This window comes from Telmatherina bonti (genome assembly GCF_933228915.1).
Source record: "Telmatherina bonti genome assembly, chromosome: 15".
NCBI classification, from domain to species: Eukaryota; Metazoa; Chordata; class Actinopteri; order Atheriniformes; family Telmatherinidae; genus Telmatherina; species Telmatherina bonti.
The window spans coordinates 18157712-18174892 of record NC_136613.1 but is presented as its reverse complement, the minus strand read 5'-3'; the positions used below and the strand labels follow the sequence as shown (position 1 = coordinate 18174892).

General features: G+C 38.6%; 3 protein-coding genes across 4 annotated transcripts; 2 read left to right on the top strand and 1 right to left on the bottom strand.

The window, feature by feature from the left end:
• Positions 1–1734: 1734 nt before the first annotated feature.
• Positions 1735–10384, top strand: egfl6 (EGF-like-domain, multiple 6). 2 transcript variants are annotated; one of them, XM_079254804.1, is made up of 13 exons: positions 1735–2091; positions 3239–3345; positions 3593–3685; positions 3880–3999; positions 4090–4209; positions 5464–5598; positions 5682–5804; positions 6245–6307; positions 6733–6972; positions 9006–9080; positions 9154–9249; positions 9336–9598; positions 9758–10384. In XM_079254804.1, the coding sequence occupies exons 1-13, from the start codon at positions 2018–2020 to the stop codon at positions 9863–9865; spliced, it is 1617 nt and encodes a 538-aa protein (XP_079110930.1). In that variant the 5' UTR covers positions 1735–2017; the 3' UTR covers positions 9866–10384. The 2 variants fall into 2 exon arrangements, with proteins under 2 accessions (XP_079110930.1, XP_079110931.1); XM_079254805.1 differs by lacking the exon at positions 6245–6307.
• A 950-nt stretch (positions 10385–11334) lies between these two features.
• Positions 11335–13812, top strand: rab9a (RAB9A, member RAS oncogene family). Its single transcript, XM_079254537.1, has 3 exons — positions 11335–11476; positions 11811–11930; positions 12050–13812. Exon 3 carries the CDS (start codon positions 12089–12091, stop codon positions 12695–12697), a length of 609 nt encoding a protein of 202 aa, XP_079110663.1. The 5' UTR covers positions 11335–11476; positions 11811–11930; positions 12050–12088; the 3' UTR covers positions 12698–13812.
• On the bottom strand, positions 13811–16949 carry trappc2 (trafficking protein particle complex subunit 2). The gene is made up of 5 exons (XM_079254538.1): positions 16926–16949; positions 16556–16682; positions 16141–16283; positions 14182–14269; positions 13811–14091 (listed from the first exon to the last, which is right to left on the bottom strand). Exons 2-5 carry the CDS (start codon positions 16646–16648, stop codon positions 13993–13995), a joined length of 423 nt encoding a protein of 140 aa, XP_079110664.1. The 5' UTR covers positions 16649–16682; positions 16926–16949; the 3' UTR covers positions 13811–13992.
• Positions 16950–17181: the final 232 nt, after the last annotated feature.

Below are 17181 nucleotides of genomic sequence, written 5' to 3'. Positions count from 1 at the left end.
ATACTTCAGAGATTTTCATTTTCTAAGCATAGGTTACCAATCTACAGGACAGCTGAGGGCGCTGTTGTTGCAGTGTTTCCTCAGCAGATTTACCAGATAGCTTTCAGTGCTACACTCAGGAAACAGTTGTAACATATAGTATGCATGAACAACATGCCTGAGATGGCAGACATGCAGAGTCAGATTGCAAACTAGAAATGGCAGACAGTGTGTGTGCATGTGTTTATGAGCTATCTTGTGGCACAGCAGCCTTTCAAATAACTGGTAAAGGTGACAAAGATCAAATGGATCAAATGAAAGGATTTTTGATAAAACGAAAAAAAAAAAAAAGTACTCTCTGAAGTTAAACAGTTATCACTACTCATAATATACTGTCAACCATCTATTATTTAAAGGCTGCAAATAAAAATGAACAAAGAGAACAACAATACACTTTATTCCAACTATGACAAGCAACACAACACACAAACAACAAAAACACAAAAGAAAAAATATAATAATTCCACTACAGTACTACATGCATCCAACTGGACTTACAGCAGGCTGACTATCTATAATGTCCTGCATTGTTTGATTTTTTTGCTTGTGTTGTTCTCACTCTCAGATGTAAGCCACTTTGGATAAAAGAATAGAATAGAATAGAATAGAATAGAATAGAATAGAACTACATGACTGTAAACTGGAGCACTCGACTAGACGGGTCACTTCCTATGTTTATCAGCTGTCAGTCACCTGATATCAGATAAGACATATTTCTGCTTGTTGCTGCATATTTAAGTTAGTTTCCAAACCATGCAGACATAAAATGTCCTTTTTATAATTACAAGCAACAATAGAAGCATCAATGTTAAGAATAGTTTTGACCCCTGACTACATTAAACTAAATTAGACATAACCACTGTTTAGCTTGTTAAAGCATTTCTCCTTCCAGACATGAGCGTGAGCCGAACGTCTGGCAGAATAATCACACACTCACATTGTTCAGCTACAAAGCCTAACCAAGACATCCTTCTCATCCAGCTGCTATTTCCATAGCAATTTTCAGATCATTATGAGAAGGTTCTTTTCCTAGAGTAGAGCTGAACAGATACCACAGTCCACAGGAAAAAAAAAAATCATCACTCAAAACAAAACATAAAAGAAGCATTTTAAAAAAAACAAAACAAATGTAAACAAAATCTTGCTGCTTCCACAGAAACTTGACCTGCACATTTATAAGCGAGCAGGAAAGCAAGACCAGATGTCAAAGCTGACTTTGAAAGCGTGCAAACTCATTAAATGCTCTTTATACCTGAACCTTGAATAAACGTGCAACAGAGAGCGACGCTTTATGTGCTACCTGCGAGCAAGACATCAAAGACTGCTGCAGTTGTTAATGACAGGCCTATGCACGTTGGAGCGTTACAATTAGCCAATATGGCTCATTATTAAAAAGAATAGAGAGAGGAAAAAAAACAGCTGAAATGAGCCTTCAAACTGCAAATTATAAACACATGGAACATTTATGTAAGAAAGAGGGATCATTAACACGAGCTGGCTTTTAACATTTGTGAAACTTTGTTTTTTCTGTTATCTCCAGAAAACTCTGATTTGAACCTATGTAGGAATTTAGTGAAAAAAGGGGCTTCCTGAACACAATCCCCACCCAACCCCCGCTTTACAAACCCACTCCTGCCTCCAAAAGTCACCACCTATCTGTCTCGGAGCAGTGTCATTTCACAGAGTGTCAACCCACTTCTGGAATTTCAGAGGAGAAGAAGGGGAAGCAAATTATGGGACACGGATTGTAACTTCAGCACTGAAAAGAGCACGGGGGATTTCTTCAACCCTGGAGGAGACTTTGACTTTGTGTTCTGGAAATACATGAAATCCAGCGTGCCTTGTGTGAAAGCTCATCTGAGACCTGTTCCAGTCTAAGCAATTTAATGAGAGAAAATCCCTAAGAGGAACGAGGGAAAGCTCCCAGACCAAAGCTCGTCTCGTGGGAAACAAAGCACGGCTGCTCAAGGTGTCAAACATGCAGCCGTTTACTTTGATCGGAGCACTTTTTTTCCTGCTCCACATCTCGTTTGGTAGCACAGAAGCTTATAGGTAAGTCAGTTAAATTGAGCAGCAGAGCGTATGATGCTGCGTCATAACCTTGAGACCTTCGGCAAGTGTAAACTTCATTTGGGTTGTAACTCAATCAAAAGTTTAAGTGTGATGGTAGATTTCTACGTACTACAAAGTCGCCGTGTCTTTGCAGGAAGACTTTAGGAATCACTAACACTTGTAACTGCTAGATCCTCCACCTACAAGTATTTCAAGAGGCGCTTAAAGAGTAACATGAACCCCTATACTTCACACTGCCAAACACACTTCAAATTTTTAAGGGTATGGCTGTTTTTCTGATGGCATGCACACACGTCTGCTGCAGACACAGGACTATGAGTGTGTGATGGCTAAATGTGGCACAGCAACTGTTAATAACCAAAGAGCACCTGTCACACTTACAGGAGCTTCTCTCCTGTGAGCTATTCTGGTTGATTTCTATCAAGTCTCCAATTCCTCCAGGCCCACTGGAGCCAAAGCTGCTTTTAGGATTCTAACCCCCACCAAACCTAAACATCTGGGATATTAAAGTTTGGCTCTGTGCAGACAATGATGCTGAAAACCCTGGTAATATTCCAATGTGCAATTCTTGTGTCTTTGTATTTGCTCGGTTATTAAATCAATGGCACATTAAAATCCTCATTTACAGGACGAAAACAAATCATCATTTACTGCAGGTTATTTTGAGTGCAGAGCTGATTCATTAACCACAACTCAGAATATCTTTATACTAGATTTCTATCTGACACAAGAACTCACATAAAGATCAAAGTAAAGCTGAAAATGGAGTTGAGCACGGGGTACCAATGTGCAGCACGGGAAGTGTCTGATTAGTGATCTCCATCTGTGGCCTACATCCTGTCAGCTGGCTGCTGCACCACAGGGAGTCCAACTTCTATCACTAAACAAGCCTGTGAGGAGACACTTTATATCGTCTGTTTGTTTTTAAGGGCTTAATTAAAAATGGATGTTGAGAAACCTACTGAAGTACAGGAATGTGTTGGTCAGAAAGCATCAATTAGTAAATACACTACAACTGTCATCGGCGTATCATTGCTGCTCTTGAGATAAGATTTTTGTTTACAATATAAGCCTAATAAGAAAGGCATGATTTTAACCTTACCATCAACTCTCCCCTTCTTTTAAGACACTACCGACAAGCTCTTATGGGAAACCAACCAGGTGTGTGTGGCTATGGCAGAAGACTGGAGTGTTGCTATGGCTGGAAGAAAAACTACAAAGGACAGTGTGAAGGTAAGAACTGTCCAAAATCCCAGTTTGTCATAAAAACACATTCAACCTTTTTTTTCCTCATCATTCTGTCACGTCTTGGTATTTACGTGAAATTTTCCCAAACCAGAATATTTGAAGGAAATGATGGCCTACATGTTTAAAAAGAATCTCCACTGCATGATAGAAGTGTGTGGTTTGACTACAAACCATCACTTTCCACCGCAGATATTACTGGTGGTATTTTACTTCATGTTAAATGTTTTACCAGCTCAGTGTGAGCACGGCTGCAAGCACGGGGAGTGTGTTGGCCCCAACAAATGCAAGTGTTTCCCGGGATACGCCGGAAAGACATGTAATCAAGGTGGGTATTTGAGGTCAGTGAAAGTCTGTAAAACAAGGGTCAAACTGAGTACAGAATGTTCTCATTTCTAGTAAATGAGATCGCTTCATCTCCTGTATTTCAACTGCATTATAATTTAAATGTTAATGTTTTGAACAACCACTCATCATTTGAAACAAGTAAAGCAGAAAAATAATGCAGATTATTATCTGTAGATCTGAACGAGTGTGGCCTGAAACCCCGTCCCTGTGAGCATCGCTGCATGAACACCTTTGGTAGCTACAAATGTTATTGCCTTAATGGATACACCTTATTGGCTGATGCATCCTGTGCCAGTGAGTCCTTTCATGCACCAATCCATACACACCCTCAGTAGCAACTCTGATAACGCTGCAGCAGCAAATGACTTGTATTGTTGCATGCAGATTCCAGGACATGCTCTCTTGCTCACTGTCAGTATGGTTGTGAGGAAGTAGAGGGCGAGATCCGCTGCCTTTGCCCATCTGCAGGCCTGCAACTGGGGCAAGATGAAAGAACATGCGTAGGTGAGCAGCCACACACAGTAACAACCTATGAACACAGCAAATAAGCCAATTTTGTGATGTTAAAAGCAATGCATGATAAAGACAAGCCCAGGTCATCAGGATAGAAACATCTGAGTTTTTTTGCAAGTAAGCAACAGAAAACAGAATATTTTTGGCTTTCATTATCAGTAAGACTGGCAGTATTTATGTACTGGAAAAATTCTTGAAGGGTTATGTTACGTGGCTTTTGCATGCTTTGCTTGTAAATTGTGGAAGCAATTAGGTTTTATTTCTTCCAACAAAACTGTTTGAGCCGTGACAAAGCCAGACTGACACGATGATGCTGGGGAAGTAATATCTAACATCTAGGGTATTAAATTGCAATACTGCCATTGATCCAAAGTATTAAAAAGTAGATTTACAACTCAAGCAGCTTTACTTTAACATTGAGCCACATGCACAAGCTATTTTGTTCAAAAAGATGAATGCTGAAGAAAACACTGCCCATACGCCACATGAAATTTCAATTTGCATTCATTGTAAAGCTTTTAGCCAGCATCAAATATGGTAGACTCATACTTTCAGATTACCGCAAACGGAGACATTGGCAGTCATAAATCTAAGAAAAGTAATTACAGGGCTGACTTAAAATAACAAGTACTTGTTTTTTATTCTGTAATTATCTTGACAGGAATAAACCAACAATAAGGTCATTGAATTATGCTCAAAAGATGCAACAATAGTGATATTATCACTTACTTAGAAACCTTGTTTTATATCGAGCTAAATTAATCATGTCAGTAGTAGATGCAAATAATTTATTACTCATCACTGCTTCCCACCTGGCTGGGTAAACATTTGAAGCGCTGAGCAGTGGGCAGACAGTCATGGGTCATGTTTATATTCACCAGGATGGTGAACTTCCTCAGTAAGACATTAAAGAGCAGCTAATGACTCTATGGAAATCCCAGGTGCCACACCACTGGTCAGAATGATAGATAACAGGAAATGTTAGCTGCTGGGGCGAAGTGGGAATTAGGAATTCCCCAAATCGTAATTTAAAGCAAAAATGGAGTAATTACTAAAAACTGGAATTGATCTGTTTAAAGTGTCTTTAAAGATTTACTGCATTCACTTGAGGTAAACTCAGTAATTGTGATGTTTAAGGTCCAAATGGGAGGAAAATTATTGGATTTACAGTTATACTTTCACTGGACTTTACTAAAAGAATCCTTCCTCCACTTAGTTTTGCAATTGTTTTTTTTTTCCTTCCAGATATCGATGAATGCATAACTGGGAAGAACCTCTGTCCGTACAACCGACAATGTGTCAACACCTTTGGCAGCTACTACTGCAAGTGCCAAGACGGTTATGATCTGAAATATGTTGATGGAAAATACGACTGTATCGGTGAGCCCTTCAAGGATGAAAAGCAGAAATATGTGCAATCACTTCAAATCCTGAAGGTTCATACACGCCTCTTCTAATTCCAGATCTGGATGAGTGTGCAACCGGCACCCACAAATGCAGCCATCATGCAGTCTGTCTGAACACTCACGGATCCTACAAGTGCAGGTGCAAGTCTGGCTTCAGAGGCAACGGCTTTGAATGCACCGGTGAGATCCACAAAACTGCACATTAGTATGAAACAATTCATTTTAAGAGTGTTTTAAGCCGAACTCAAACATTTCAAAAACGCATGTGTCGGGTCCTTTCCAGTTGAAAATAGTCATTTAGTTCAAGTTTTACAGCTGCATATTTCATTTGAACTCTTTAGCAATCAGCAAACAGAAGTCCTGCCAAGGGGAGTTTCCTGTGCTTGGACTCCACTCTCTCTTACAGACCTTAGCATTAGAGAGACACAGATTGAAAACACACCTGTGTAAATATGAGGCTGCATTGAATTGAGCCCTCTCCGGGACAGGGCGAAGGAGAGACAGAGCCAGTACTTTTTGAACAAGGTCCAGTTAACACCAGGAGAAACCTGGTTTTAAATGACATTAAAACTGCAGGACATGGCTTTCAGTGTAAATGAAGATGCCTTCATTTTTTATAGTCAAGCCATTTTATCAGAGGTCGTGGGATGGAGACAAAGGCAGTGCTGACGATTCCCTCAATGGTGAGATAGTACAGAGCCCAGCTTCAGCTGTTCAATCCCTGCAGTTTAATATCAATCCTCCATCCCTGTCTTATTTGAACACCTCCTTATTCTCAAATGCTCCTGGCTGTAAATGTATCCACAGCTTGATACCAGAATCCTGAGCATGACATTGCGTCTATGATAAAACGCCTGTGCATTTAAATTACTAACTTTAGTTGTACAGCATGACTCATCTGCATGCAAGTTATTATTCCTATATGTCTCCTCGGCATGTCCATCTGTTATAGTTTTGGAAATGCATTTTATCCTGCTAAACAGTTGCAATGAAGTCATGAGAACAGCTGTGAAACATATACAAACAACAAGCACACCAGAGCCCTGGTAAAATACTGAGTAGAACTGCAGATTCGTACGTATGATGTGATCCCTTTTCCTGCTTGTAGCCATCCCAGACTCCCAAGTGAGACCTGGGATTTTTGGAGGTAAGCTAAGCAATGAGGACTTCAGAAACGCCATCCCCGAACCAGTAGCAACTCCTCCCCCGAAGATCCGCCAGCAACCTTTTGACTACGATGGAGAGGTCTACGTTGGCAGTCCAACGGAGGAAAGACAAGAATTTCCTGAGGAAGAGGAGGAGGAAGTAGAGGAAGACAACCAACTTAATCCAAGAGGGGACGTTTTCAGTATGTTTCTTTTTATTTGGTTGTTTTGCAATAAATCCTCTCTGGGTGGTCCACAGTTAATGCAGCAACCATAACTCAGTTTGCTTTAATGTCTACACAACATCAGGCAGCTGAAATAAGCATCAGTTCAGGATTAAACCCTTAACCAAAGGCCTTAATGAAAAACCTGTTTAAATCTAGTGATAAAGTTAAAAATTTCACAAACTTCTTAAATATGTATTCTGGCTAAGTCCTGTCACTTAATAAAGCCAAAGTGAAATTAACAACATATAGCCTGAAAAATAGAGGGAAAAAAGGCACAAATCGCTTGCTTTGTGGTGTTTCCCAGACACTTTAGTAATTAAATGTTGCAGGAAATATTAAGGTTACCAGGTTGGGATGACGTGCTCCACTACTGTAGCTCCATCAGCTCACTGACCTCACTGAACCCCATATGGATGAAAACTGATTGGATGCACAAGTTGTAGTCTTATGAGTAGGTTTTTTTTTTTTTTTTTGTTTTGTTTTTTAGGTGGGGGTCACTCAGGACATGTGTTAAAATATTGTATAGCAGTTTATTCACTTTGGGATCTGCTTTAAAATGTTTGTGTTTTCAGGGTCCCAAAAAGCCAGCTCAAATGTTCAGGTGATTCTTTTTAAACTTGAGCCGACACACATTGGTTTGTGTGGAAATTAACCACAGTGGCTGAAAATGGAGGCCTTGGGGACCCTATGAGCTTTTTGAAGGACCTTTTTGGGTCTTTGGTTGGAACCACCAGTGAACTCTATTAAGTAAAAAAAAAAAAAAAAAAAAGTGGCCAGTTGAATATGATTGGTCATGCAGTGTTTTTTTTTTTTTTTGGGGGGGGGGGGGGGGGTTTAAATAAGAAACTTCATTATCAAACACTTTCTTTTAAAGAAAAGTAAAAACTTCATTATTGAGGGCCCCTTTCACTTCTAACCTTGATCCTTGGAAAAACACAAAGGTCTGTGTTCCAACTTAGATAGCAAGAGGAGACAGGCCCAAAGACATCCATCACCTCCAGGGAGGAATTTTCCTCCTCTGGCATGTGAGAACCCAAAGATAAAGCTCATTCTGTGCCTGCTTCCCATCCCCTGAGAGTGGGGTGAGGAAGGGAGGGAGGTTACAAAGTCTCCAAGTCTTTTATTATGTTTTCCTCAAAACAGCTGTTGTGTTAACAGACTTGACTCCCCTGTAGGAAAGTCTGTCATCAGCAATCTAGACCCCTCTGACACCAGCCGACTACAACTGAGCAGGTTCAATAACCACAGCTGTCACTCGTCTCAGTGTCAAAGGCTGCTTTTCATGGGGGCGATTTGCTGCAGAAGTTTTAAAATGCCCGGGGTGTGTGATGTCTTACATCCTAAACTGTAGTTTCATTTCAAGACATCAGCTAAAGAAGCAAGAGGAGGGCGCGTCTACAAAGTTGGTTAAAATCCCTTCTTCAACTTTTGTATATTGATGGAAATTCTATTATCCTGAGAGGTTTTCTATATGGTATGTTGATGATTTTTGCTGGCAATCATAGCAAAATCATACATTAAGATGGGATGTACACTTTGCCAGTATGAATGCTGTCAAATAGAAAATACCTGGAAAAAACAATTGGTTACTTCAGTCTTATACCAGCAGATGATTTTTTTTTTACTAATGGTTTAGGATTAATGCAGCATTAAAACATTACTGTCTGTTTGAAGTACAGCTGACTTTATTTGTATTTGTGCTTTTATATTTATTGCATGACAAATGCATTCCAAAGCACTGACCATCAGTTTTCATATTCCTTTAAATTAAGTTTATGTTTGCATGAAGGAACAACGTTGGAGTAAACCTGGTTGGTTACAGTTTACTTCTGCCTTCAGAAATTCCTGTTTCAGTTTAAACTACTGTAGAACAGGAATTATACAATCTCAATCGGAGGCTTTTTTATTAGACTGCAATTGCAACAGGACATCTATCATCTAAAGATTTGTGTTTAAAAATTCCTCATTGATCTTTATGATTTTGTTTTTCCATCCAATTCTAAACACAGTATCAGAAGACTTTGAGTCAGTGTTTGGTCCAGGCACAGAAGTCAAAGAAATCCAAATTACACCACCTCAAGAAGGTAAAAAAAATATATTATATAATATTATATAATGAGAGTTTACATGACTAAAATGATCACGTTCGCATTGTAGAATACTTCCTGGACTGCAACTTTGACCAGGGAGCATGCGAATGGGTACAAGACAAGGCTGATGACATGGACTGGATTGTGGCATACCACGAAAATGGTAACAAAATTAAGTGATATGTAGCAGTTTCCTACTTTTTTTCTTCCCCATTGAGATACGGTAACTCATAGGTGTCAAACTCTAAGGTGCTGGGTACTACATGGCCTTAAGTGGACTTCTGGGGGAGCAGGATGATGTGGCTAAGCTAAAACTTCTACTCAGTGACCGGGCCCAGCAGGGCAGCTTTTGCCTCACCTTTGACTACCGTGTGGTGGGTCATAATGTAGGCGCACTCAGGGTGCTGCTTGATAACAATTCTTACCCTGTGTGGGAGCAGAGCCAGAGCAAAGACCAGAGCTGGCAGACAGAGCTCCTCACTGTGGCCTGGAAAGAGGAGGCGCCACAGTCTGTGAGTCATTTAATCATTTTATACTACATGTTATTGATAAGTGATTGTCAAAACAATTAAGTACATTTTCAATAGATTTAAGTTGAACACAACCATTTACACTCACGCTACCAGAGACTGCAAATTAACCATGCAATGATGTCACTCACTGTCTTTCAGATTATCTTTGAAGCTCAGCGTGGGAAAGGTGTTGGAGGTGAGATAGGGCTGGACAATGTTGTGCTGACCTCAGGGCCCTGTCAAGAGGATGGAGATGCAATCTTTTAAAAACCTCCACCTCAGATCAACAACTCTACCCTAAATGATACATTTCAAGGATTCACTGTTTCCTGTTGACACGGCTGTGCCTTCTTTGTGGACTTTCTCAAGTGTTCTTAAACAACAAATCTTCATGGTTGAAAAGAGAAGACTATGTATGATTAATACGTAAAAGTTTACTTTAACACCATGCTGCTAGATCAATACATCTCGCTACCTTCTTTATCTCAATTTTCAAACTACTCTCGTACGACACAGATAACAGATAAGATCTCAGGAACAGGTGGAAGAGCTAACCTTGTTAGCTTGGTTTGACAGTATTGTGCTTAACTCTTGTTGTGTATGTGACAGTGCATTGCTGAAGTAAAGTAAAAATCTATATATTATCCATGACATGTAATGTGAATTCTTAGGTGAAATACATCAAAAATCTTAGTAATATTTTTGAAGGTTGTTTTCAAATTCTAAAAAGAATCAGTGCATAGATGTTGCAAAATTTGCATTGAAATTATAATGTTATTACATTAAACCTGTTGAAATTTTTTTAACCTTTCCAGCAATTGTGTTTTTTTTCTACAGACTGGGTTCACAGTAAACCGAATGATGATCTCATATCATATATGAAAAAAATGTTTTAAAGAATTACATGTGTTTGTATTTTTTAAAAAAAAAAAAAAACTTTTCACAACAAAGAACACTCCAGTTTTTTGTTTGTTTGTTTGTTTTTCGTTAAGTGCCCAAAACCTCAAATGAACACTCGACTTATTACTTGGTCATGATTATTAAAAATACACACACACACACACACACACACACACACACACACACACACACAAATCCTAAGTAGTATGTGATCAAGTGTAGCACACAAATGATTCACCACAAGCCTTAATGACTTTGAAGATCACCTCCACAGAACCTTTGCTAAACATATTCCTACATCCAAACAAATCAAGGAGTGTACTTTAATTTTCTTCCTACCGGTGGTCCACTATTGATTTTATTTTGTTCAAAGCATGTAAAATGGTTTATAAGTAATATTTACATTTTTAGGTCCTGGTAATGTACAACTTAAATATTTTATGTCCCAACACGTAAAAATGTTTAAATGAAAGAGTTAGCCATTACCTTTTGGAAACAACAAACTCTCACTATGTTGCATCAGTTTGTGTGGAGCTAAAACTAAGATGCTAGCAGTAACAGCTAAATGTTTCCCTCTTGTGGTGGAACATTATTAACACAAAAACATAACATTTACTCCTTTATGTTTTATCATTTTGAAGGCGTATCATCTATCAAGCTAATGACGACGTCAGGAAAAAAAATATTTTCACGAGAATGAGTTAATAAACCTTCATTATTATATAGCAGTCCTTCCGGCGTTAGTTAGTTGTGTTTCTGTCTGGTCAGATCACGTGATCTGAGGCTGCCCGCTATAGCAGCTATCGTTAGCTGGTTATTAGCATCTAGCCGACCGGAGCTCACCAGGAAACGCTGCGACCTGACGGGATACCGAGCCGAGCTAAGGCGAAGAGCTGTCGAGCGAATGAATTAATCTTCTTTCAGTTTCGTAGCAGATTTGATTTTTGTATTTACAAACTGCTTGGACCAAACTAGAAGGTATGTTCGTTGAAGTCACGTCTGTCAGGGAGCTCGGGCTAGCCTGTTTAATTTATTACATTACCTCATTTCCAGCTGTTATCTTGTTTTCTCCTTTTCTAGCTAGCCTAGCTTTGTCAACTAGTAGCAGACTAATAAACAATGTGCAATCTGGAATATTTCAAATGCTAGCATGAAGCCATTTAATTTAGTATACGTGAAGCCAAACCTTCGTATCTTGGTTGTTAGTTTTTATTTATTTTAATTTGGTTACAGACAGCTTTGTGTTGATGTGCGACTTCTCATGTGTACAATCTGTTAATCAGGAAACTGATAGCTTGTCTCTGTCTTTCAGCTTGGTGAACGTCATCTGCATGGCTGCTAACATCAACTTTAAACAAATGAGCATGTGACCTAAGACTTGGGCTTACAGCACATGATCTGGACAAGGGGTGGAGGTCAAAATCCATCTGGGGTGAGAGGGGAAAAGGCATAAAAACTCAACTTTGTTTTCTTGTTGGTGTATTTTTTTAAAAATATATATTTCATTGAAATATTATGTTAAATACACCTAACATTGCATCTTTCCATCAGGTAATTTATTTTGCAGTGGTCAATCAGGAGTGAGTAGCCATGACAACAAAGACATCCCTGCTGAAAGTTATCTTGCTGGGTGATGGTGGTGTAGGAAAGAGCTCCATTATGAATCGCTATGTCACCAATAAGTTTGACGCTCACCTTTTCCACACCATTGGTGTAGAGTTCCTAAACAAGGACCTCGAAGTTGATGGCCACCAGGTTACCCTGCAGATCTGGGACACTGCTGGCCAGGAGCGCTTTCGCAGCTTGAGGACTCCTTTTTATCGTGGCTCTGATTGCTGCCTTCTTACCTTTAGTGTGGATGATAACCAGAGTTTTCTCAACTTGGGTAACTGGAAGAAGGAGTTCATCTATTACGCAGATGTCAAGGAGCCAGAGAAGTTCCCATTTGTGGTGTTGGGTAATAAATTGGATGTGACAGAGAGGCAAGTGTCCCCTGAAGAGGCCAGACAATGGTGCCAGGAGAATGGTGACTACCCCTATTACGAAACCAGTGCCAAGGATGCTACTAATGTGGCAGTGGCCTTCGAGGAAGCAGTACGTAGGGTGTTGGCAATGGATGAGAGAACGGACCACCTCATTCCCACGGACACAGTCAAACTCCACAGAAAGCCCCGCTCCGCTACCTCTTGCTGTTCTTAACATCCAAGACCTGTCACTAATGAATATCTGTCATGCCTAATATGCTAAGAGGCTGTAGATGTACAGTGCTGTAGTTACATCCTATTTAAACAAATTATACTGGATTTTTGATTTGTTGGAGGTTTGATGATGTTAATAGTTGGACTTAGGCTTAAAATGCAGAACACTAAATTCCTACTTGTCTTAGAAATAAACTCAAATCACTAACATATTGATTCAGCTCTGCCATAGTTGAAAGTCAAGCTTTCAAAAAAATTAAGGAAGTGGAACAATTTTTGGACATAAGACCTTCCACCTATTGTCTAAGGGTTAAATGTTCAATTCTCTCAAAGAAGAAAATATGGCTGGTAAATTATGTGTGTAGATGTGTATTATTTGGTGAATGCCCTCATTTGATTTTCTAAACTTGATTTAAAATGTGATTGTTCAAAGTGATTACTGATACTTATATTCAGAAAATAATTGCATTAAAAAAAATAATATATAACCTTTATTTCTGAGAATTATGAAGTAGCTAAGGCACTACTTTGTATTACTAACAAATTGAGGCTTGTGATTTTTGCACCTTGAGGTTGTGTCTGCACACATCTTGCATCTTGAATACATTATAGCTGTGTGCTGGAAGCACTGTGGCATATGTTTCCTACCCGGAAATAAACATTGACGCAAACTTACAATGCATGGCATATTTTTATAACTCTTGGAAACCTTTTGATTTTGTAAGTGGTTTTAACTGAAAACTTACTGAGGACCATCACAGAAGTTTTCCCTAATGAAAGTGTAATGAAGTGGTGGAAATAACTCAATGGTTCTGTCCTCATTGCTAGGTTTATTGTTTCAAATAATGATTTTTCTGTAAGCATTCCTAATTTTGTGTAAGACATGTAGCTGAAATTCTTTAGCCACAACTTAACTGCTAATGGCCAGTCATTTCTCCTAACCTTTTCTCAAAATATTACCTGAAGTTGTACTGCTGGTATGCCTAATGATGAATAAACAACTTTAGAATGGTGTGATAAGCTTGTTTTGCAGTCTGAATAACTGTTGATAAGGTAGTTTATTGCTCTAGGGCTTAACCTGCACCAATCCTTATATCACTGCTCTGCCCTGCATACACTACCATAATAATGCTTTTAAAAGTCAAAAGAACGATATGCAAAATAAACCCGGAAACATTTTATATAAACAAATTTCGGTTGATTACATGAAACATTTTGTATGAAAAAAAAGACAAGACAAGAATGTCTGTGTATATCACAACAAATAGACTGCATTCAAATCCTTGTGTGCTGAGATTAACTCAGAAGATGCTTCTTTCCAAGAAATTGGACTTTTCTCTCAAAGGCTGTCGAGCGTATCGGTGCATTGATCTCATAGAAAGGATTCATTGCAAACTGGAAGACAAAATAAATAAATAGATTAGTATCAAACAAGCCACATGTTACTAATTTATGGTAGCTTTGTTCACATGAAAGATGACTTACCTTAATGTATAAATCATACACATCATTAAAAAAGTTTTTGATTCCATCCTCCTGTCGCACATCATGCAGCATGATGAATCTTATATGTACAGCAAATAATTAAAGAAAATGAGTGACATATCCTGCCGTGCTAAATTTGATGGAGGCGGTGTGCAGAAAGACCCACAAACAAGCAACAATTGAAAATGGCTGCAGTAAAGTTCAAGCAAAAGGTGGATGTTTGTGGGTTCAAGACTTCAGGCAGTCATTGCCTGCGAAAGATTTTCATCAAATTATTAAATATACAGGTACATCTCAGAAAATTACAATTTTATGAAAAACTTCAATATTTTTTGTCACTCATTTCAGAATATGAAACCTATATGTTATATAGATTCATTACACATAGAGTGAAACATTTCAAACATTTATTTCTTGAAATTTTGATGATTGTGGCTTATAGATAATTAAAACCTAAAATGCAGTGTCTAAGGAAATTACAATATTACATAAGATCATTGAAAAAAAAGGAAATTTTAAACAGAAATGTCAGGATTCTGAAAAGTATGTTCATTCCCCTACACTCAGTACTTGGTTGGACCTCCTTTCGTATAAATTACTGCATCAATGCGGCATGGCAATGGAAGCGATCAGCGTGTGGCACTGCTCAGGTGTAATGGAAGCCAGGTTGCTTTGATAGCAGCCTTCAGGTCATCTACATAGTTGGGTCTGGTGTCTCCCATCTTCTTCTTGTCAATACCCCACAGATTCTCTATGGGGTTCAGATCAGGTGAGTTTGCTGGCCAATCAAGCACAGTAACACCATGGTCACTGAAGCAGCTTTTGGTACCTTTGGCAGTGTAGGCAGGTGCCAAGTCCTGCTGGGAAATTAAATCAGCATCTACATAAAGCTTGTCAGCAGAAGGAAGCATGAAGTGCTCTAAAATTTCCTGGTAGACGGCTGTGTTGACTGTGCACTTCAGAAAACACAGTGGACCAACACCAGCAGATGGCATGGCTCCCCAAATCATCACTGACTGTGGAAACTTCACACTGGACTTCAAGCAACATGGATTCTGTGTCTCTCCACTCTTCCTCCAGACTCTGGGACCTTGATTTCCAAATGAAATGCAAAATTTGCTTTGATCTGAGAAACAGTCCAGTCCTTTTTCCTCCTTAGCCCAGGTGAGATGCTTCTGTTGTTGTCTCTGGTTCAGGAGTGGCTTGACACGAGGAATGTGACCTTTGTAGCCCATGTCTAGGATTCGTCTGTGCGTAGCGGCTCTTGATGCGCTGAGTCCAGCTTCAGTCCACTCCTTGTGAAGCTCCCCAAATTCTTTAATGGATGTTGCTTGACAATCCTCTCAAGGCTGTGGTTCTGCCTTTTGCTGGTGCACCTTTACCTTCCACTCAACTTTCCATTAATATGCTTTGATACAGCACTCTGAGAACAACCTTTTATGGCTTTCCCTCCTTGTGGAGGGTCAATGATCGTCTTCTGGACATCTGTCAAGACAGCAGTCTTCCCCATGATTATGTAGCCATCTGACCAAGAGCATTTAAAGGTTTAGGATACCTTTGCAGGTATTTTGAGTTAATAAGTTGATTAAGGTGTGACACCATGACTTTCTAAGATTTAAATTTTTCACAATATTCTAATTTTCTGAGACACTGTATTTTGGGTTTTCATTATTTGTAAGCCACAATTATCAAAATTTAAAGGATTGAATATTTTAAATGTTTCACTTTATGTGTAACGAATCTATATAATATATGGGTTTCATATTCTGAAATGAGTGACAAAAAATATTGAACTTTTCATAGTATTCTAATTTTCTGAGATGTACCTTTAAACACTTTACTTCATGAAAAGAATGCCTTTCAGTTATGGCATACAAAGCCCAAATAAAAAAATAATGTTATTGTTCAGGACCTAACTATATGAGCAGATAATATATACAGATTTGGGAAAGGATATGTCCTGCTGTGACAAAAGCTGAAACAAACCACTCGTTGAACTTGTCCACAGTCTTCAGGTACATACTGTTGGACAGCCACGTGTTTTCATCAACCAAATCCAGGGCAGCATGTGCAATGAACTGGTTCAGGTGACGGTGATCATCCTGTGTTAAGTTATACACATCTCATTGAACATGTTAATAAACGAAAAGACATAATCATTCTCCATAAACTATATATATATATATATATATATATATATATATATATATATATATATTGTATGTCATGTGAAGGCAGCTTAATAAGTAAATATTATTAACAGTTGAATAGTTTATTTGCTTAAATATTATCCGAAAAATATTATAGCAGTCTTCTGAGAAACTGACAGACAAACTGTATTTGGCCTCAGTGTAGTGAAATGAAACAATGTTACCTTTGATTCAGGCTTCCCAGCTGGCAAAAACTCCATCTCAAAGACAGGATTGTCATGATGACCAACCATGACAAAGTAAAAGCTTCCAGACATTGTTTTGTTTTCTTCTTTTCCAAGACAAATTTAGCTGAAATCAGTAAAAAGCCAACGGGATTAAGTCAACTGATTTAATCTGGCGAAATACTGAAGTCGAAAAAACCCAAAGTGTTAAACCCTTAAATCAGCAAGCTAATGTTAACTACAGAGGTCGACGGCGTTGTAAATGATCGTTTTCAGTGTAAAGTAAACACGATTCGGAGCGATAACACATGAAAACTCCAGGATATCAAATTAATGATGAATTTAAACAGCACACAAGGCGTTTGTTTACCTGTTAATTTTGCTTCCTGAAAAGGTAAAAGAACAGTCGCAAAAAGATGACGTAACGACAGTCAAACCATAGTAAGCAGATTTTTATTTGTTTGGTTGTTGGTGCTTTTTTTGTTTATGTTTTTTAAACAAACGTTTTTTGACTTTCACATGCTTTCTTAAAAATATCTGCTCAAACAGTACATATATGAGTGAATAATAAAATATAATTTGATGTGCATTCGTGTTACGTCATAATTGGGAGCCTGTTAGTATCA